This window comes from Harpia harpyja, chromosome 12, assembly GCF_026419915.1.
Source record: "Harpia harpyja isolate bHarHar1 chromosome 12, bHarHar1 primary haplotype, whole genome shotgun sequence".
NCBI classification, from domain to species: Eukaryota; Metazoa; Chordata; class Aves; order Accipitriformes; family Accipitridae; genus Harpia; species Harpia harpyja.
Genome location: NC_068951.1, coordinates 4,071,325 through 4,092,632, shown reverse-complemented (window position 1 = coordinate 4,092,632; position 21,308 = coordinate 4,071,325). Strand labels below are relative to the sequence as shown.

At 42.7% G+C, this 21,308-nt stretch overlaps 1 protein-coding gene across 6 annotated transcripts; it reads left to right on the top strand.

The window, feature by feature from the left end:
• Positions 1–4,774: 4,774 nt before the first annotated feature.
• Positions 4,775–21,227, top strand: DHX40 (DEAH-box helicase 40). Of its 6 annotated transcripts, none has more exons than XR_008237525.1 (18): positions 4,775–5,020; positions 5,278–5,423; positions 5,800–5,919; positions 7,092–7,322; positions 7,524–7,590; positions 8,146–8,277; positions 9,699–9,798; positions 10,255–10,341; positions 10,771–11,025; positions 11,578–11,658; positions 12,369–12,526; positions 14,646–14,760; positions 15,046–15,154; positions 15,478–15,572; positions 16,139–16,208; positions 16,633–16,861; positions 18,345–18,504; positions 18,715–18,848. XR_008237525.1 is itself a non-coding variant. In XM_052803865.1 (17 exons), exons 1-17 carry the CDS (start codon positions 4,882–4,884, stop codon positions 18,852–18,854), a joined length of 2,202 nt encoding a protein of 733 aa, XP_052659825.1. In that variant the 5' UTR covers positions 4,775–4,881; the 3' UTR covers positions 18,855–21,227. The 6 variants fall into 6 exon arrangements, 2 of the variants coding, with proteins under 2 accessions (XP_052659825.1, XP_052659824.1); XR_008237526.1 differs by having other exon boundaries at positions 18,718–18,833; XM_052803865.1 differs by lacking the exon at positions 18,345–18,504 and having other exon boundaries at positions 10,843–11,025; positions 18,715–21,227.
• Positions 21,228–21,308: the final 81 nt, after the last annotated feature.

Here is a 21,308-nt window from a genome sequence, read left to right as displayed (position 1 = left end):
AGTCAGCTGCTTTTATTCTATGGTCTTAATATAGAACAAAAGAGTAGTATTTTGTCCTGGATTTAACAGTTGGGGAAATAAAACTACTTTGGGTGGTAGGAGGTGCTGTCACATACAAGAGGACAATTCCAAGATAGTTTAGGGTATCTGCTTATTTTACAGTCATAGAAATATATTTAAATCACAGCCATGGTGCGCTCTAATGGGAATATAGAGCCTAAGTGAATTATTGATTATTTTGCACATTTGATAAGGAAGTCAGAAGAGAAATTATGTCTGATATACAGAAATAGATTAGAAGCCTCCCATGGGTTGTAACAGAAGTGCAAGCGTGAGAAGGTCTTAAAATAGCCATCAGCTTTCATTACTGCAGGTACAAAAGGCCTTGAATTAGTGAAATACTTCAGGTGGAGATCCGGAGAGATGGGTCTGGGCCATGCCTGGTGGATTTTTTTGCCCTGATTGCTCTCAGTAGTCGGTGTTATGTGCTAACTGCCCATAAGTAGCTGCCTGCCTTCATCTTCTTAGGTGAGCGTGGGAAGAAAATGTTCCAATTTAACACGAAAATCTCAGGCACCATTTAAAGATTTAGGTATTCTCCAATCTACCCTACCCCAGTCTCCGGGGAGACTGTTCCCATGCCATTCTGCATTTATATTTCTGAGCAGATAATTTCACTGATCCAAGGGCTGCTCAGAGGATTGCTGTAAAAGCTTTTTTTAAACCACAGTGAGTGCATATCTTTGGTAGTGGCTTTGTACGAGCGTCACCGAATTGTTTCCAGTATTCAGCTCCTCACCTGTCTGGTTCGTGTGTGGGGGCTGATGGACGGACGGATGGACAGACCGTGCTCTGTGTGAGAATGCAAACAGCTGAGCCAAAGCTTAATCCTTCCCCCAGCCCACGACCTTTTTATTCATACTTGCACCTGGCAGGAGCAGCAATCATTCATGTATGTGGCCTCGGAAACAGCTGCAGATCTGACACTGGAGTTAAATTTAAAGAGGGTGATGCAGGCGTACGTGTGAGGGTGGTAAATTAACAAAATCAATTGCTGGCCCATCATAGACCAACTTGAAAGACAAAAGAAAACAGGCTTTTAAGAGTAACAGTTCAGGCTTGCAGTGAGTAAGCCAGGTCTCTTCTGCTGAATACAATAAGGTTTGTGCAGAAAACTTTGCAGAACTGGGGCAGAGACCTGAATCCGTAGCTGCCATTCACTGCAGGTCAGGTCTGTGGCTGTGGTGATGGGCAGACAAAAACTACGGCACCCTCAGACCAGCTGGCTCAGGAAGGGGTAAGGGTACAGGCTTCAGCGCAAGCTGTGTGGGGTTGTCCGGCCAACAGCAAGTGGACAAGGAATTGCTGTAGCAGTTATCCTTCGTGCCAGCGCTAGCTAAGCGAGATCTGGTTCAGGAGCTTCTACAGGGCTTGGATCATGCAGGTAATTGCAGTTGAGATGTGCTCTCGGGGTAGAGTGACACTGCAAATCCTCTCCCAGCACAGAAATGCCGGTATTTTATGCTGGCAGAGCAATTCCTAGCCTGGATCTGGCCATACGCTGTCCCTTGCCACCTGCTGAACAAAACAAGCTAAGCCAGTAGAAGTGCAGATTGCTGCCAGGACTGCCTTTTTTAGCAGAAACCTGTGAATGCAGTTATGAGTATCCTGGCTATCCTGGCAGAAGGCTGCACTGTAGAAATTGTTGTTTTCCATGGAGTTAAACACAAGGAAAATCTATTCATTACGCAGGAGAAAGGCTAAGGCATTCGATTCTGTCTTCAAAAAGAAGCAATTTTTAACAAGTGGAGAAAAATTTGAAATAAAATTTGTCAATTTGTAAATGTTTTGTAGCAAGGCACTGTAAGATAGCAGATGGAGGTGTAAAAGGGGTTTTGTTTTTTTGCTGTGTCTAACACCTTCTTTCTACAGTGCTCATCCTCTGTTTTAAGAATAACGCTTTTTCAATAATGACTCACAGCCAGTGCCACAAAAATCCTGGCTGTCAGAAAAACTGCTGGTTGTCTGACAGGAGCACAGCTTGCAGGGAACATTGGTTTATTCTGTTTGTCTGTACTGAAATTACAGCTCGGGGATCTTTCTTCTAGAAAGTGGCTTTACTTAGAGATTCCAGGCACAAGGCAATTATCTGTCTTCACTTGCTCAATGTAATTAATAGATGTGGTTTTCTTCACAGGCACCAAGGGATGCTGTGTTCATCATGGAATGGACCACTTTGTCCAGAGGAAGGACAAAAAAAATTCCCTAGGAAGTCACTCCTCACCTCTGGGAAGATAGATAAACCTGTGGTGTACAGGTAGGGACTGGAATATTCCCCATATCCCACTACATCTGGGCTCATCAGAAAAGAAAAGATATCCTCTGCTTAGAAGGGAAAAAAGACATCCTCAGGAATAATTCAGTACAGGAAGCTGGCAGAGCTACAGCCCTCTATCACCTCACAGAATTTGCAGTTATGTGTAAAGTTAAACCTTAGGAAAAGAGCAATTTCAGTCTTCCTGGCTAGCCTGAAAGTAACCATGCTGCCCTGTGCAATGCAGTTACTGACCGAGCAGCTGCATGGGTAGAAATGCATTTTTACAGAGTTATTGGAGCTGGGAATTGTGCTAGGATTACTGGGTTCTTCCCCCAGCTCTGCCTTTGATTTGTGGTGTGTGCAGACCCCTTAATTTGTTTCTGTTTTCCCCATCTGTGGAATTGAGATAAGATCACAAGGGAATTGTAGAGTGTGATTCATTAATGTTTATTAGACAGAGGGAAATCCTTAAATGAATGGCACTGTATTCCAGGAGGACAAAGTTCAAGACTGCAAAGAGGTTGATTAAAACCAAATCTGCTATTCCCAGGCTAGGAGGACAAAAAAAGAAAATTGAAAAACCTTACCTACCCCTATGTCTGCCAAAAGCTGTATATGATTTAAATAAAATCAAGCAGAACGCGCAACTGTGCTGCATACATATGTATCTATGAAAACCATTAAATACTTATTAATGTATACAAAAAAGTGTAATGAGGCTGTGCTTGAAGTTTCCAATAAGAAATAATAAAGCAGCGTATACAGTCACCATTAACTGTGTGAGTTACTGGTGGCAACACGGCATTAGTACATCGTGAGGCAATAAATACGATACGCTTTCATAAAGGGATGTAACAACATACAGTGTATTGGCACATTCCATTATGTACCTAAGTGAACAGCGCTATAGATTGGTTATAATAATCTTACTGCTAGTCTGACATGCTTTCATGTTTATAGAGGAGCATTTAAGTTATTTTAGGTAATTGCTGCAGGAAAGCATCAGACAGAAATGGAAGATTTATACGCCTTAGTGTTTGTTATTCAAAGTAGAAATCTGCACATAGCAAAAAAGACCAACGTGCAAATGATTTGTTGGTAGCTGATGGACAGTTTGTGTACCTTTGGAGGAGGGATCTGTCTGTCTTTTTTTTGTCAGATCGTTGCAAACATCTCAAAGGAATAAACCCACAGGCATAATACCAGGTATCTCTCCTAGTTCTGGTACTGTAATGAAACAGTTACTGCAATGTTCTCTTCTCTCTGGCTACTTTAGTAAGGAAGGGCAGAAAAATGGCTTATCCACCCCGATTTTACAATGCCAGTTTGTAGACAGAGTAAACAAATATTTATAGGTTAGACATATCTGAAGTTGGCAACACTGGGGACTGATGTAACATTTTCCAAGCTTCAGAATGTGTTGCAAGCGTTCCCGGCTCAGCGCTCACCACGATGCCTGAGCCAGTAGGTAAATATTCCTCCTATTGTGTCGGAGGTACAAATTGAGGTTATTGGTGACAACTGGAGTCAGTGGGTGGCCTAAATTCAGTCCTGGTATGATGACAAATTTACTGTGTGATTCTTGTCACTGATACAGCCTAATGGAGGGTGAAACATTAACATACACAGGACTTGTAAGGGAAGCAAACGCCGCGACGTGCAGACAAAACACAATGCAAAAATTGTGCTTTAGCAGAAATGGGGGTTTAGTTGCAGCCGTTAGGCACAAGCTGGGAACCTGGACTGCAGGCTGGTTTCACATTAAGCGTACATCGCTTGCCACCTTCAGGTCTTACGTGAATTCACAGACGTTGCCAGAAAGCCAGGGCCTTCGGTCAGGCCTCGGTGGCAAATCCGGGCATCCTCTGTGTGGTAAATCACAGAGACTTTGGATTTTACGGGGCTGCTTTCCCCCAAATCGTGTCTCTTCCATACACCGCGTCGATGGCGAGGGGCTATTTCACCTGTTGAGAGAGAACCGCTGGTTATGTCACCTGCGAGCCGTTTGGTTTTACAACCGCAGTTCAACTGTGCCAAACCTGGAGGGGCTGAGGCGCTGGGCCCCCTCCGGCCTGGGCCTGGGCCTGGGCCCGCCTGAGGGAGCCCAGGGGCGGCCCAAGGACAGCTACCGCTGGGTTTCCCTGCGCTGGCAACATCCCTCAGGAAGGAGCAAGTGCCACTGTGGAAAAACTGCAGCAGATTTGGGGGGGAAAAAAAAAAAAAAAAAAAAGGGTTTTGGCTAAACGGGGAGGGGGGGAGCTGCTGTCTGGGGGCAGAAGGCTGAGGAGAAGACGGAGGGGCTGGGCTTGAGGAGGAGGCGGGGCTTGAGGAGGGCGGGGCTTGAGGAGGGGTGGGGCTTGAAGGGGGCGGGGCTTGAGGAGGAGGCGGGGCGTATAGGCCCGCGCCTGCCGTTGAGGGGCGCGTCACGAGCGGATGTCGTCGGTGCGCGCGCTGACGTGAGGGGAGGTGGTGGGGGAGGGGTGCGGTGCCTGACCGGGCGGCCGCCGGGCCCCAAGGGGTTTCCCGGGGACGGCGGTTCCCGTCCGGGGTCTCCTGTAACCGCCATGGAGGTCTCCGCCCTGCCCATCCGCCGGTCCCGCCGGGCCCTGGTGGAGGCCGTGAGGGAGCAGCCTTTCCTCATCGTCACCGGCGAGACGGGCAGCGGCAAAAGCACGCAGCTGCCCAAGTACCTCTTCGAGGCAGGTAACGGCCGGGGAGGGGGGGGAAAACCCCTGAGAGCCCCCTCCGCCCTGCCGCCTCGGGCCCGAAACGTGAGAGATAAGCACTGATAAACGCAGATAATCCTCGTGTCCCCTCAGGGGGACGCGGCTTCGGGGTGAGGCGAGAGGAGGTGGCTCGGTAAAACCTTGTAAACTAAAAAACTACGGCCATCTGTGTGTGATGTAGGTACGTGTGTATAAACTCACTCGGTGTCCCTGTTCTCCCCGTCTCTCCCGAAGGCCTCGCCAAGCACGGGGCCATTGGCGTCACCCAGCCCCGGCGCGTCGCCACCATCTCGGTGGCTCGGAGGGTGGCCGAGGAGATGGGCTGTTTGCTGGGGAGCGTCGTCGGGTACCAGGTCCGCTTCGATGACTGCACCGCCGAGGTAGGGCTCTGAGGGCGGTGTACCTGCCGGTGTTGTCGTGGCAAGGTGTGGTGGGGTCGGTGGGCTGCGGTTCAGTTTTGTTTCTTGTGGGCTTCTGGGTGGAGTGGCACAGCCCTGTTGCCTCTGCTGGGGCTTTGCGTGCAGAGGGTCTCGGAGCCTTCAGGAGCCAGCTGTCCCAGCTGTGGTGAAGCTGCAGTTGTATGTATTGTGTAACTTGCTTGTTCAAGTTTTTTGAACACCTTATAAGTGAAGCATTGCCAAGCACCCATGATGCAATCTCAGTGTGTGTGCCGGACAAATATGTGATCTATAGAGAAGTGTTTACTTTGAAGTAAAAATCCAGGATAACAGCTGAATGTCTAATTAAACCTTTCAGGATACTGCCATCAAGTATATGACCGATGGCTGCTTGTTGAGGCAAATATTGGCAGACCCCCTTCTCAGCAAGTACAGTATCATCATTTTGGATGAAGCCCACGAGCGGAGCCTCAGCACTGTGAGTGTCGCCTTATATCTGTCCTTTTAGTTCACTATTGCTCCTTTACTGGGGTCTACTGACACCTTTCTTTCACTGCTGCACAATTCCCAAGGATTTTGGTTGACTTTCCATGGATGTGTTTTATCCTTTTGCTGTCCTAAGACCATAGAATTGCTGCTTTGTTTATTACATTCTGCATAATCTGGAAATAAGGTGTGGCCTGTAATCCTGTTGGAATTGTTGTAGCTGTTGTTGCATTTGAAAGCAGTTAAAACTTGGCTGGCTATTGGATACTTTCCCAAAATTTCCAGGAGTTTGAAGCCAGCACAGTGAACGCAAACTTTCTAGAATCCTAATTAAGAAAAAAACCCAAACATACACAAACAAACAAAACCCTGAAACATCTCTCTCGCTCTAAGGCCTAATGTTTCTTAGGGTGTGTATATGACTGTGCAAAGAGATAACGGCTTTTGGGATCATGGAAGTATCTAGACTGACCTAAGTACCAAAAGCTATCAGATGTCACTCTGACCCTTCTGTGGCAAGCAAAGTGAGACTCAGGTCACTCAGTCCTCAAGAGATTGTGTTGTGTGTCAAACAACCTACCAGTCCAGCTAGGGGAAAGGGAAAATGCTTTCTGAATTCCAGTTCTGCCCTCAGGCATTTGAGTGTATTGTAAGTAATTGAACTAGGGTGATGTAAGAAGTTACTTCTCCATCACCTGTGTCTAACTAAAAGGAGCCGATTTTTAATCCAGAGCACTGCAGAGTAAAACAAACTTGCTGAAGTCATAACAATAAATAGTACAACAAAGAAGGGTGCACACTCCGTCAGGTAATGTACGCTGGACAAGAGTGATGACTTTTTAAAATGGGTCTGAGGTAACTGCTTGCAAATGACTTGACGGTGAGAATACAAAAATGAAAACCAAAGGATTTTAAGTTACACTGATTCTGTTTGTAGGCTGTGAGAAGAGCTCATAAAAAATTAATTAAATTCTAGAAACCAATTAGCGTGCTTACAAGACGACCAGGGTAATTGTATGTATTCTTCTGAGTGCTTAGGCCCTGGAGATGTGTGATTTTCTCTCTTCACTATATCAGTGGGATAAAATCAGTCCCTTCCAAGTTTGTCAGGCACTTCTAAGAAAACTGGGGTACTAATATGAGTTGCTTTTGGTTTTCTGTTAGGATATTTTATTTGGTTTGCTGAAGAAACTATTTCTACAGAAGAAACCACCAAACAGGAAGACGGCCATGAAAGTGGTGGTGATGTCAGCCACCCTGGAGGTAGACAAGCTCTCAGAGTTCTTTGGACACTGTTCAGTGCTGCACATTCCAGGAAGAAGTTATCCTGTCAAGGAGATATTCTGCAACCTGCTCAGCCCAAGGGACATAGGCAGCTCTGCATATGTTACAGAGGTCTGGCCTGTTTTACTTTGTGTGCTGTGTTCTCTGTTCTTGGTATGATTATCACCTGTGAAAGACAGCAAGAATTAGCTGCTGTATTGCTGTGCTTTTAGCATCTCTGCAGGATGTAGGGAAGAATTAATTAGTACTGTGAGTTTTAGGAGTAGTAAGTGAGATTCCAGCTGTTATTGGCTTCTTTATTGTTTGTTTCAGGCTGTAAAAGTGACATTGGATATCCATTTAAATGAACCAGAAGGCGACATCTTGGTTTTCCTGACAGGTGCGAATTTTTCTTTCAACAACTGGTGGTTATTCTAGGTGAAACATGGCATTGCCAGCAAAATGGTACATCCTTCCAATGACTGTCTAGTTTGTCCCAGAGCAGTAAGTAGAGAAGGGAAAGTTGCAGGTTGACGCAGTCTTGTGAAGTGACAGTTTTCAGAGCATGTTCAGATGTATCCATGCCTATGAGATCAGATAAGAAAAACATTAACTTAAAAATTTGCATATGCTCTTTCTTCCTGTGTCAAACTTACTCTGTTTGTATTGTGGACATGTTTTACTTTGTTGTTAATTCAGGAAGGGAGAATTTCTTTAGCTGCAAAACCCTACATCAATGTATGGGCCAGACACATACGCAGTCATCTTTTAAGGAAAAGCCTTGGTGAGAGGCACTGTGGAAAGACTGGATGTCATCTCTAAACCAACTCTCATAAATCTTACTTCCTTCTTGCAGTGGTGTTCATGACTCTGTAATATTGGCAAAGCAATCTTGTTTAAAGATGTTGCAAACTAGGAAGGCAAAGTTGTATAAATGCTCTTTGATGTTTTTTAGGTCAGATTGAGATAGAAAGAGCTTGTGACTTACTTTTCAAGAAAGCAGAATCTGTTGATTACCGGTATGAAGTACATGATCAGTCTGTTGAAGGCCTGCTTATCTTACCATTGTATGGGTCAATGTCAACAGGTAAGAGCATATAATGTCATATGGAACTTAATTCACATAAATGTTAACTGCAAGAGTTGTTATAAACAGTATCCTAATCAAATATTTCTACTGTGATTGGAGAAAATGGCATTCATTTAACCCTTTTGTTACAATACTGTAGCACTATGGGGTTTTTTGTGGTGTTCGTAAACTAATCAAACTTCAGCCTTCTCTGTAGTTGTACAGAAGCCTCCAGTTAAAGTTCATGTCCACTGGAAATGGCTTCACATGACATCAAGGTCTCCAGCTTAGGAAGGGGATATTGTGTAACTGAAAGTTCACATGTCTTATTTAGGTCCTCACCGACTATTTTATATGGAAAAGATATTGCCAGTAGGTTTTTGGTGATAAAGAGTAGACATGTAAGGGAAGATAGAAGTAGTACAGTGTTACACAATACAGAAAAGTACAGGTTATCAGAATGAGTCAGTCTGTTTTATGTGGCTGCAATACCACAGTTAGTTTCAAAGAGGTAAAAACAAAGGCCTTTTGACCTTTACTGAACACAGACACTGTATTTTCAGATGAACTTGAGTGCGATGTTTAAATGTGTGGGTGCAGTATGTAGAATGCCAAGAGGCTGAATAAGTGTTCAGAAGAGCAGGACAGCAATTTCCGTCTGGAAGTGCTGCTGAGAGGAAAGATCTGGTAATGATCTGCAAGAGAGAGCAAAATTTTTACCTTCTTGAAAGAGCAAACTGAAAAGTTGCATAAAAGAAAGGTATAGCTTCTTCCTTACTCCATGATAGGTGTTAGATGCCTGACTGAGAGTGACTTTTTAAATTTTTTTTTTCTTTTGTGGTAGTTTCTCAGAGGCCATTGTATTTGAATATTTTTAAATACACAAGAGAGAATTTTCCTCAGATTTTTCTATTTTTCAAGTATAATAAGTGAGAAAATTTCAGGGGGAAGTTGAATTTCCACCTTCCTTTTTTGTTCCTTGGAAAGCCAAATGAATTAATGGAAACTATATATGCTGCTTTGTTACATGTTGGAAGATTTGCTGGAAATGTGGCGTGTTTAACCGAATCTTTTCACATTCGCCTTCACTTGCTCTGTTTGTTAAAACCCTTCAAATCCTTCATGAAGATTCCATTAAGACCAGATATCTTGTTTGTTTTTCCTAACTCTGGGTTAGGAAACATCCAGGAGAGTTGGCCTTTCTTGACCTCAAAATATTCCTGAATATGCAAGCAATAAAGAAGACTTTCTCTGATTTCTGGCATATGCTAAAATAATACTGAATCCTATATCTTAGAATGTTATGTGATTCACTTTCTAATTTAATTCAAATGACTTTCACTAGGCATTTCAGTAAGTTTGTGCAGTGTTAGAGATGTGGTTTGAAATCAGAGCATTGTAACGTAACAGATTGTTTGACTGGCTACCTGTCATTTTAGATCAACAGAAAAGAATATTTTTGCCAGCTCCCACAGGCATTAGAAAATGTGTGGTATCCACAAACATTGCTGCAACATCTCTGACGATTGAAGGAGTCAGGTATTGTTTCCTATCCTTCATAAAAGCTGTAACAGAGGGAATAATTCAGAAAGTTCTACGAGGTTTGGAAAAACACATCTGACTTCCTTCCACTACTATACCTGCCCAATAATTACCTGTTGCCTTTTTTGTGTATGTAGTGAATAAAAAAATACTATTATATGATACTATTTTATAGTCCTACAGATGACTAATATTGTTGGACACTAATTTGAAATCAAATCTCAGCTCCATTAAATGAGCATAGTCTCCTTGGGTGCTGGGAGGTATTATCTGTAACATCCTCTAGACTGAACCATTGCAGGGCTGCAGCTGACCAGCAAAGTGCAACTACCTGTTAGCAGCGATTGTAGGGTGAATGTGTTCTTGCTTTGATGATATGCATGTGGCAGTTTCCTGTCTGTCTAAAGAGACCTCTGTTGTTTTCTTCTCTGACAGAGTATGAATCTTTTTCAGATATGTAGTAGACAGTGGATTTGTGAAGCAGTTGAATCATAACCCCCGAGTTGGCTTGGACATACTGGAGGTGGTTCCCATTTCAAAGTAAGTTTTGAAAAGGTTGTGCACTTGGCGTTTCTGGGAGTTGCTCTGACAATACTGTGTATTGGTTGATCTTTAAAGAGTTAAAAAAAAAAAAGGGGGGAGGGGGGGTGAGCAGCTTTGAGGCTCTGTAATTTAAAGCCATCTTGTTTGCTGCTGAATAGAAAATGGTTCAGGACGTATAATTTCCTAAAAGTTACAGGCATTAAGAAGGAATTGACAATGTATTGTCTGTAGTCTCAACAGTGGCTTACATGTCATCTTGTGTTTGCTGAATACAACAGCCTGATTCAAAGAAGCTTAAAAAAATCTTCTCTTGCACAGAAACACATTCTGCTAGTTCTTGTATAGCTGGATTTCTCAGTTGCTGCACAGTATAATAGATCTTCCATCTACAAGCATAGAAATTGCTATTATTTATCGTAATGACAGTGTGCTGCTTTGGATAATAACAGAAGGGATCAAGAGTTTGGAATTTTTTTCCCTGCTTTACTGTTTTGGAAGGAGCGAAGCAAGGCAACGAGCTGGCCGAGCTGGCAGGACATCATCTGGAAAAAGCTATCGGCTATACAGCAAAGAATTCTGGGAGCAATGCATGCCTGATCACACGGTCCCAGAGATCAAGAGAACCAGTCTGACATCTGTGATCCTGACCTTGAAGTGCCTTTCTGTGCATGATGTCATAAGGTAACCTCCATGGAGGGGGGATTATCATTTTCTTCCTCAGTCTCAGCAGCAAGGCAGCACAGGCACCAACAGCCTATTGGCAGAGGCAGGATTAGGTCCCCAGCCAACTGTGACACCTCAATACAATCAGCTTTTCTGCTGTTCTCCTCAGTCTTTAATGCCAGATTGGATCTTGAGCTCAAGTTTGGTTTAAGGTTCTGCCAAAACTAGCTCCTTCTCTCCAAAATTAAATAGTTAATAGTGTTCCTTTAAAATGCTGATGTTTATATCCCAAAAGCTTAATCTCTGTGGAATTGTTTAATATTAGGATCATACATGTGCAGAAAATACAGTTCATCTTTGCATGTGCCATGCTGGGATTTGTCATCATAATTCTTCAGCTTGAGACCGTACATGTAGTAACATGCCCATATACTGAAGTCGCTTATGTGCACTTTGGTCAGAAACCTGTACTGAAAGGTTACAAAAGTATTTTAATAAATAGGAAAACTAACAAGGCTATACTGAGTCTGAACAGTGAGATTATTTTTTTTACTTCATTTTTTACTATAGATTTCCCTATTTGGACCGCCCTGAAGAACGGCATATTTTGGAAGCTCTCAAGGAACTTTACCAGTGTGATGCTATTGACAGGTAACGAAGAAAAGGGTGTAGTCCCTACAAGAATTTGAAATCTAATGGTTTAACTGGTGTTAGTGAGTTGTTTCTGTGGACTAAAAGACTTTCCCCAGCAGTAGAATATGTTTCCTCATTAACCCAGGAAGTTAACTACTGGGTTTTAATATACTCTCTCTAAAATCAGGGTTAGAGCATGGCTTAGGACTTGAGAGATACCGATTAATTTCTCCACATTGTCCTGGAGTTCCTGAGTGACCTCAGACAAATTACCTCAACTCTCTGTGCTGTAGTTCCTGAGAGCAGATCCCAGACTGTTGTGACGAAGGTGCTTAGGCACTAGCTGTGAGGCCCATCTAAGAACTCAAGACAGGAAGCGAGATCTTATCCTAAGCTTCCAGGAATTCTTCTTGCAAAAAAGAAAAAAAAAAAAAAGGTATCTTAATCTTAGGCATCTGATACGCTTAAAAAGCTGGCCTTGCCTGCCATGAGGCAGGCATAAGCAAACTGGAGAAAGGTGAAACTTTCTTCTGCTAGCGACACTTGCTTCATGTCTCCAGCACCTATCTGGGCACACACAGACTGCAGTGTTGGAACAGTCCAGAGGGAAATGCTTCTTTCATGTTCTTTATCAGTATATGGTGGCTGACATTGTGTGTGCATGCTCCAATTTACATTTAAACATAGTTATGTTGAATCTGGTTTTTGAATCTTTTTCCTGGGATAAGGAGAGGCCACGTGACAAGACTGGGTGAATTCCTGGTGCAGTTTCCCCTCCCTCCCAACCTGACCTGTGCTGTCATAAAAGCTGCTTCTCTTGACTGTGAAGATCTGCTGCTTCCCATAGCAGCCATGTTGTCTGTGGAAAATGTCTTCATTCGTCCAGGTAGGAAGCCCCTTATCCCAAAGCAGCCTTGGGTGGGTGGGGAATTCTGCTTGGAGAGGGACATCTCAGGCAATGGTTAGGCAAGCACACACTGCTTCACCTGGAGACCTTTTCTACAGCTTCCCTCTGCAGCGTTTTTTGCTCTCAGTAGTTTTCTATGCTAATAGTTTGTGAGGCCACAGTATCTTACAGGTGTACCTCAAGGTTATAAAGTGGGAACTGATTCTGTATTTTGAACAATGGTTAGCACAAGCCTTGAGCATAAGGATACTCCTGCCAGGGAGCAAGCTGGTTTCCTTAGTTGAGCCCAACACTGGTGGGAGACATAAGTATTTACCTCAAACTAATGCTTTAAATAACCCTTACGTCGCAGTGTGAGGAAGATTCCTTGAGTGCAATGCCTTGTCTCCCAGAGTACATCGTAGCAGATCTGTCGGGAAGAATGGTATGATTAGGACAAATACACGAAGGCACTTTGCCTGTATGCTTTTACAGCTTTCTGTGGTCTTGGAGTCAGGGCACATTGCACGCTAGGAATTGGACAACAGCTGTTCCAAAGAATTCAAAATAGCATGGAACTGGGCTGCATTTGTCCCAAGGCTGTGAGCTGTAAAGCAACATATGGGTGAACGAGTGGATTGCTGAGAGGTCATAAGGGGGAAAACTGTGTACAGGAAGGGGGGGGAAGAAACCACCAAAAAACCAAAATGCATCACAGCATATGTTTTGCTGTTGGTCTAAGTACAGACAACAGGGACTGATTAATTTGTTTTTAACAAATGGGGTTGCCTCTGTATTGGCTTTTCTGTTCAATGACTCTGTTTAAACAAATAGACCTTTTAAGTTACTGAGAAGCTCAACTTGTCACTGCCTCCATTTCCAGTGTTCTTCTAAATGGAAATTGTAATTTTGCTGTGGTTCCAAGCTAGCACCTCTCACTGGTGCTAAACTCGGTCTCCCACGTCCTCCTTCATATCTCCTTTCCCCTCCACTCTGCCCCTGACCCGTCCTCCTCAACTGTGCTACATATAGTCTTTGTATGTAGCACAGTCTTTGTGGGAGACCTTTGTCCTTTCTAGTCACTCATTGGCTCTTGTCTGGTTATCTCTGTAGTCTATTAACCGTGCCCGTTAGTGCAACAGCTAAAGACACTGCTGACAGTACTGATAGCCTGGATTCTGCTCTGGGGTCTTTCCTATTCCCACAAATGTGCATGTGCTTTCCCATCCTCCATCTGGCAATATGCCCTTGCTATCTGTTCAGCTAGCTAATGCACACATGTTCGTTACTCTCCAGCAACCCCGCACATTGGGACACAAGCACAGAGACTCCCATCCTGAAGGCACTTGCTCATGTGTGATATGTATACGAACAGACCTTCTTACTTAATCGGTGTTACTTTTAATACCCACAGACTTCTGACATTGTCTGCAGTACAGCAGCAAGGCAATGCATTGGCCTTTGCAGCCATATCCTTCTCTACTAAGGGGAATAGGTTGTGCTGGGGAAGAAATTCTTTGGGTATTTAAAACTTGAAATAACACTTTGGAAATGTTGCTTTTGCCTAGTACATTCCTAGCATTTAGTGAAGGTGAGTTCCTACTAAACTTACAGATCGCATTTTTTCTAGACTCTTATTTTCAAGACCTCCATTACTATGGCACTTGGGTACTAGGACAAAAGCTGAGTTAAATAGATTAGATGGTGCTATGACGGGGTGGTTTCAACAGTCTTGTTTTTTCTCTCAGGGCAAAACTTTCACTTGATCCCTGAGAGCTGTTTGTTTAAGATTGCTGTTCCTTTATCTTTCCATGTCAGCATCTGAATTGATTGTAAGAGAAACATGTAGAACCTTTCTTTCTAAGAGACTAGAATTCTTCACCTCTAGTGCTGACTGATGAGATTAATCACGGGTTTAATAGCATCTATGTGTTCTTGTTCAGCAGTAGTGGAAGGAGGAAGAACTGTAAATGCAGCTGTGGAGGAGACGGATCTAAAAATAACATGAATAAAGAGCCAAGGCTGTCAAACACACTTTGGAGAGATGCTAACAGAAAATTAAGTAGGAGTGATAAATAAAAATGGCTTTGTTAAAGTGAGATATAACTTACTTCCTCAGGTGATCCTCAGAAGCAAAAGGAGGCTGAGCTTCAACACCAGGAACTTTCTTCACAAGTGGGAGGATGCAATGACTTTGCAACCCTCTTAAATATTTTTGAACAGTGCAAAGCAAGGTATAAAATTATTCCTTACAGTAAGTGGTTTTGCATTGCTCATAACTTCCAGCTGCTGATGGTTTTTAGATATATTGCGTATATGCACATGTATGTGCTCATACCTAATTGCAGATTTATTCCTTACTGTGATCTGTAATTTCTATCAAGACACCTATTATTTAAACTAACAAAGTATCTGGCTGTGTAGGTTGCCTTCTTTGTACGACCATAACAAAAAAGAGGCAACTTTCTGCCTGCAGCTCACAAAGGGCTTATTTATAATACAAGTATTTCTGTTCTCAGCAAGTCTCCTTCAGCTTGGTGCCAGAAATACTGGATCCATTGGAGAGCTTTAAAATCTGCATTTAGTGTGGAAAAACAACTTCGGGAAATAATCAGTAAACTGAAACAGGTAAAAAATATGACTTTTATATGTGATTGACTGATACAAGTTTATATTTAAGACATGTACTGGACTACTGAGCCTTTGCCAGATGGCTGCTGCCCTTCTCCAGTAGAAACTAATCCACTTAAATATTTATTAGGGCATCCTTGTTGTAGCTTGTATAACTCACAGGTATGATGGTGGTAACAAGCAAGAAGGAGGGTTTTCCTCCTTTCCTCATGGGTTCCATAGGGTGAGAAACCCAGGGTTTAAGATCCATGGGATGGAGGGGGTATAGCCAGTTTTTCTTTAGGAAAGATCCTGATTCATGTTGGTTTTGCTTTACATAGCTGCCAGACTTCCCTAAAGAGACATTTGAAGGCTCTAGAACTGAAATATTAAGAAGATGTCTATGTGCGGGATACTTCATCAATGTAGCTCGGAGGTAAGTAATAAAGTTTGGAGAATTGAATGGAAAAGATACTATGCATATTCTTTAAAGGTGTAGCTGCATACTGAAACAGAATAGTAAGACTGTCTATTGTTAAAAGTAGCAAAGTAGCAATTGCAGCTGAAGGTGGTGTTTCTGCACAGGGCTGAAAGCCTGGCAGGTACTCTGCTTTCGACTCTCATTACATTCCTGGGGAAGTTGCTTATGTCCTTGGAATAGTAGTTTTTCTATCTGTGAAATGAACTTGCAAGCTGATGAGTAGTTCCAGGTATTAAACTAAAGGGCTTAGAAATGACCAATTATCATGGCTGTCAAAGACTTCAATACCAAACCCTGTTTATTATTGCGTTGTTATATCTGCAGTGTTACTGTGGTAAATTAGATCTATTTTGTTCCTCATTGTTTTTTTTTTAAAGTTTAATTCTGGAAGGATCTTCCTCTGCTTATCTATTTGAGTATTTTCTTCTATGCTGCTGCTGATTTGTGTAGTTTATTGTTGCTGTCTAATCACAGCAAAGTATGTTTCATTACATTCCCCCCCCCCCCCCCCAACCTTTCAGATCTGCAGCCAGGACATTCTGCACAATGGACGGACATGGCAGCATAGTCTATATCCATCCTTCATCTACAGTAAGTTACCAAAGTCTGTTAATAAAGTAGCAAAGGATCTATAAAAGGAGTAAGAGGCAGGTCACTGTAAACTCTTCCTCTTCTGTTTTGGTTTGTGCTAACTTACGGCCAGGAGAAGCACTGTTGCAGTGTTCATTTTGAGAGTTGGGAAGAGCCTCACTTCTTCAAATTTGGTAAATGTTTGGCTGATGAAACGAGTGTGGCATCGACTGTGACATAGACTGAGCTTTCTCTCTGGCTCTTTGGATTTCCTGAGCAATTTTAAGCAAGTCATTATGCCTTAGTTTCACTGCCTGAAAACTTAGGGTAATGTCAGCTTTATCTCATTCTTGCATCTGAAGCATTGGAATATATTCCAATGGAGGGTGCTCTAGAAATAAAAATTCTTTTTTATCAGTTCTGAAACAATATTTTAATTTTTCAGCTATATAACCAGGAGACCCGCCTCGAGTGGATCATCTTCCATGATGTCACAGTGACATCCAAAATCTATGTCCGGACAGTGTGTCCTGTTCGCTATGAATGGGTCAAAGACTTGTTGCCCAGATTGCATCAAATTGATGCATATGAACTCAGCAGCGTGGCACGGGAAGAAGTAACTGAAGAGGAAATAACCAAGTGGAAACATAAGGAGGACCTTAAAAGGCAGTGTGGTAAGCACATTACTAGCCCCTATCTATGGCATGTGTAGTTTTCTTGGTTGTTGCGGGCATGTGTGTGTATGTTATGTCACTGAATGCATTCCGGACCAGTAGGTGTTAATCTGTATGTGCTTAACATATTTGATGTGTAGCTCTAGTTGTTTTCTTCTCTTATTACAGCTCTGCAATCCTTATTTTCCTGCCTCAGCAGTGCATGTAGTGGTGTTTGCTTGCTGGTTCTTGCCATGCTCCCCTCTTTTGGTTTAATACAGCTGACAGGAGCAGAACTTTAACCCAGAGTTGAATAAAAGCATTTTGAGGGTAACCATTGTTTAAGTTTGCAAAGGGTATCTAGCCATAGATACCCAAAATAATACTGTCCTGAGAGAAGGAGGCCCTAAGGGCTGGGGGGGTCTGAGGGGGAGGAGGAGAAAAAAAAAAAAACAACCCCCAAAAAGCCCACCAAACAAAAAACACAGAGGAAGAAGTATCACATTTTGGTGAATGTCTCATTCTGACAATGAATTTAATGCCATATGTTTAAATAGTTGGTTTTAATTAGAACTGGTGCCTGCTAACTGATCTGGCTGCTTGACATTCTTTGAATTCTTCTGTCAGCAGGTTTCGTAAAGCAGCCAAGTATTCAAAGGGCCTCTGCTCCTGAGCTGACCCTTCCAAAACATTTAATTTAATATATAGTACAGACACTAGCAATATAGATTCTCTTCAGTTTCCTTAACAATGGAGAAAATGTAGACTCTTGTGCTCAGACCAGCATCTCTCTCTTTCCTGCATTATTGTATAAAACAACCATTTGAAATGATAAAAACATGAATTGGATTTGGTGATAAATTTGCTGGAAAGGATATTTTCATTATTGGATAATGCAGAGGAGCCTCATCTGTTTATCTGAAGTCCAAGCAGCTGAGGTTTCTCTTTGTCCCCCCTAACTTTTTGACTTCACCAGGCAATTGTAAATTAATTTGAGATTAATATTGACCTCACAGGTGTGGCTGAATAGCTGACAAAGGTTTAATTAGTGCCCAGTGGAAGGAAAGGCGGCATCATGAGCTGAATTATTATTTGACTCCGAGACAGAATAATTGCAAATATTCCAAGAGTGAACGCTGATTGAAACTCCTTCCTCATATCAAAGAATCTGGTGCCCAGCCCCAGAGCCCTAGGAACAGGATGCAGTAGCTGCTTCATTCACACAAAACTTAGGCTTTCAGAGTCTTTGAATGGTTTATTATTATTATTATTATTATTTTACATTTTATTTTAAACTGAAAATATTTCCTGCTTTTCTTTGCTTCTGCGAGAAGCACTCCCAAGGTCTCAGCTCAGTGGGAGAATGTGCATTTCTAATGGTGTCTGTTCTGGAGTATTGACTTTTCCCACTCCTTTATCTGTATGTTATTCTCCCTTTTCCCCCTACCTCTGGAAATTTATAAACATAGTTTATTCTAAGCTTTTTTTTTTTTCCTGCTCCCAGTGCTGTCCCTCTCCTGTCTAAACCTGAGTTTGAGATGTGTAATTTAGAGAAGAAATGGGTGCATAGAACATAAGCTGCATAGTATCTGTTACAATAAGAAGCAAGATACACATTTGGGGACGAGATGAGCCCAGCTGCAAATATTGACATGGGAGTTAAGGCATGATTTTTTTTTTTTTTTCTTCTTTTTTTCCTCCCTGCTGTGGTACAGTCTGTCCTCTCTGGAAGTCATTCAAACGACTGACTGGGACTTGAAAAACATTTGAGATTCTGTTGGGGGTTTTGGGATATCTTACAAATAAGAGGAATTGTAATGCTGGGATGTTTTTTTGACACAGAACAGTATATTTCTCTTTCTTCTCTCCCCCAGAAGGAGTCACAGACAACTCTACAAAGAAGATGGAGAGAAGGAATGATGATCAATCAATACTGGATGCCCGAGCGCGCTATCTTGAGAGAAAGCAGCAAAGAGCACAAGGTTTAAGTGGCCCAATGAAAGAAACGGTGTAATACTTGTGGCTGCTCGACTCCCACTGTGAGGAAAGGCGGTTTGGTGCAGTTGTTCTGGGTATGTTTGCATAATGCAAAATGACTAACTGGAATGAAGAAAAACTTCTGCTTTGTGGTAAGTTTGATGCTGAGGCATACAAACGCAATCGTCCTTTGCTGCATCCAGCAAGGAAAAGTCACCAAGCTGAATTTTATTGCTACATGTCACTGGCAACAATTTAAAGGCCTCAAATGTGGATGAAGACATGATACATACTGTGGTGCCAATTCTGTGGCATTTAGTTGACTTTAAAAGGTCTCAGTGCCATTATTAATATATTTTCTTAAAGTGTTTTGTTTTTTGTTTTTTTTTTAAAGGAGTGGAACTGTCACTTTTTATCCATTTTACTTTGTATGATTGTGGCTATACAGTCTTCATGCTCATACACTACTCAGGAAAATGTGTAGGAAGTGCTCTTTTAATGATGGAACCATCAGGATCCAAATTCAAAAGGACGTTTGCCACCTGCATTCTCTGTTGCAGACAGTGTTGTTCCTACTCTGTATTGTGCTGTACCATGTACAGTGATGTTTCTGGGTGAAGATGTCTTTGTATACGAAGTATTTTGTAAATGTTTTCACATTCTTGTTAACAATGCATAATTTCTGTCAGGGATGACTTAGCACTGTGTGTTTCCCATTTGGCAAAAAAAAAAATCCCAGCAGTCAATCCAATCCTCAGCCAGGTTACGTCCTGCAGTCTGTCAGCAGGCCTGTTGCCTAGTGGGCTGTTTTTCTGAGTTTGGTGGCTGTTATTTTTAAAATGTATGGATTTCATTCTGAAGAAGGAGTGTTTCAAACATGTAGAAAGAACACACAAGGAAACATTAGCTTTTTGCCTCAACTCAAATATGTAAAAAGCGAAGAGCTGTGATGCTTTGTCATCATAAAGTTTGTTTCTTTCTCAATAAAGAGGTAGTTCCCTTCTGTCACCTTAATAATCCTAAAATGTTCCAGTGCTCTAGTGTGGAGCTTGTCTTTTTTGCTATTTTTCACTTTCAGTAAGTAATATTTTGTAGAAGACAGTTTCCAAAAAAGTGGAAGAACCTACTGTCATTTTTCATGCCTTGGTTGTGTGCAGCTGTGTGTCACCTTCAGTTGCTTTTCAGGTAACTAGCTAATGCTGTTAAAATGATGTTGTAAGGAAGCCTGAGCCCTTGGTGTAAAACGTTAAGCGTTCCACCTCTGTACTGCACAGGCTGTAGCTGATCATAAGCTTTCAAAAACCTTCGGATTCGCTTATGGGGAATATGATAATATTATTCTTCACAAAGAAGGTAGTAGGTCTGATTAATTGTTCCTCTCTCTGTGATTGTACCTATTAAAATGAAAAAGCGGAACCTGGCCAAACCTAGCGAAGAAGGTGTGATTCACGTCTCGAAGAGCTGGAGAGGCTGCAGCGTACGCCGCCGGTTGCCCTGCAGGGCCGAGTGCCGCCTTCCGAAGCTGTAAGAGGCTTAACTCGAGCAACACCGAACTTGTCAACGGCAATAGCAGGAGCGAGCAGTGATGCCTGTGGCTGCCCTGCAAGTTTCAGACACGGAGTTCCGAACTGCAGGAGAATTGCTGCCGCCTGCCCCTTTTCTGTGTGTACAGAGCACAGAAACGGCAGCAAGATTAATGCTTTCTAGTTCCTAAGGGAATGCGTGAATCGAACAATTACTGCTTGTGATCGGTCTTCGTAGGAAGTGGCATGTTTACGATTCCTCCTTTGTTGGGCCCTTTATCCTGGGTTCAGCTGGAAGAGGGTTTTGTTCTTCCACGCTGTTGCCCAGACTCTGCTTCTGAGAAGCCAGCGCTTTTTCTTGACCAAACCTATAGCCTGAATTTTGCAAAAGCGTACAAATTTTTGGTGTTTACTTTGATTTCGTATTTGCAATGTCATAGCCACTTGCGAGTCCAATGACATCTGTACCACGCGCTAGGTCTGAGGTAGTAGTTAGAATGCCCACTCTTGCTTGGGGCTATGTATCTCTCGGGAGATCCTAATGCTTATTTAATTTTTTTTTTTTTTACTTTCTTAGTAGCAAGAAGGGAGGGGGTTTTTTTTCCTGTTTTCCAGGGCTGCTCAGAGGTTTTGAAATGGTGAATTTAAGACAAAGCAAAAATGGTCTGAGGAAATAACCATGAGATTGCAAAATAAGGCAAGATATAAGAAAAGAAGCGTTGAGGTCTGTCGGGGTGCCGGTGCCTTACAGCGCACCCAGCCTCTCGGTAAAACACTGGGAATGCCCCGTGTGCCGCGGTCCGGTAGAAAGAGTGAAGTTTTACCTGTTTCCGCGGGCTGGAGTTAACATTGTGAGTTAATAAACCCAGAAGGAGATTTGGTGGAAATTTTACTATGTTGCTGTACTTATTAACAGTCCTTTGGACCATCCCTGGAGCTTCAGGGGACGGCTACACCCCGTCGTTTTG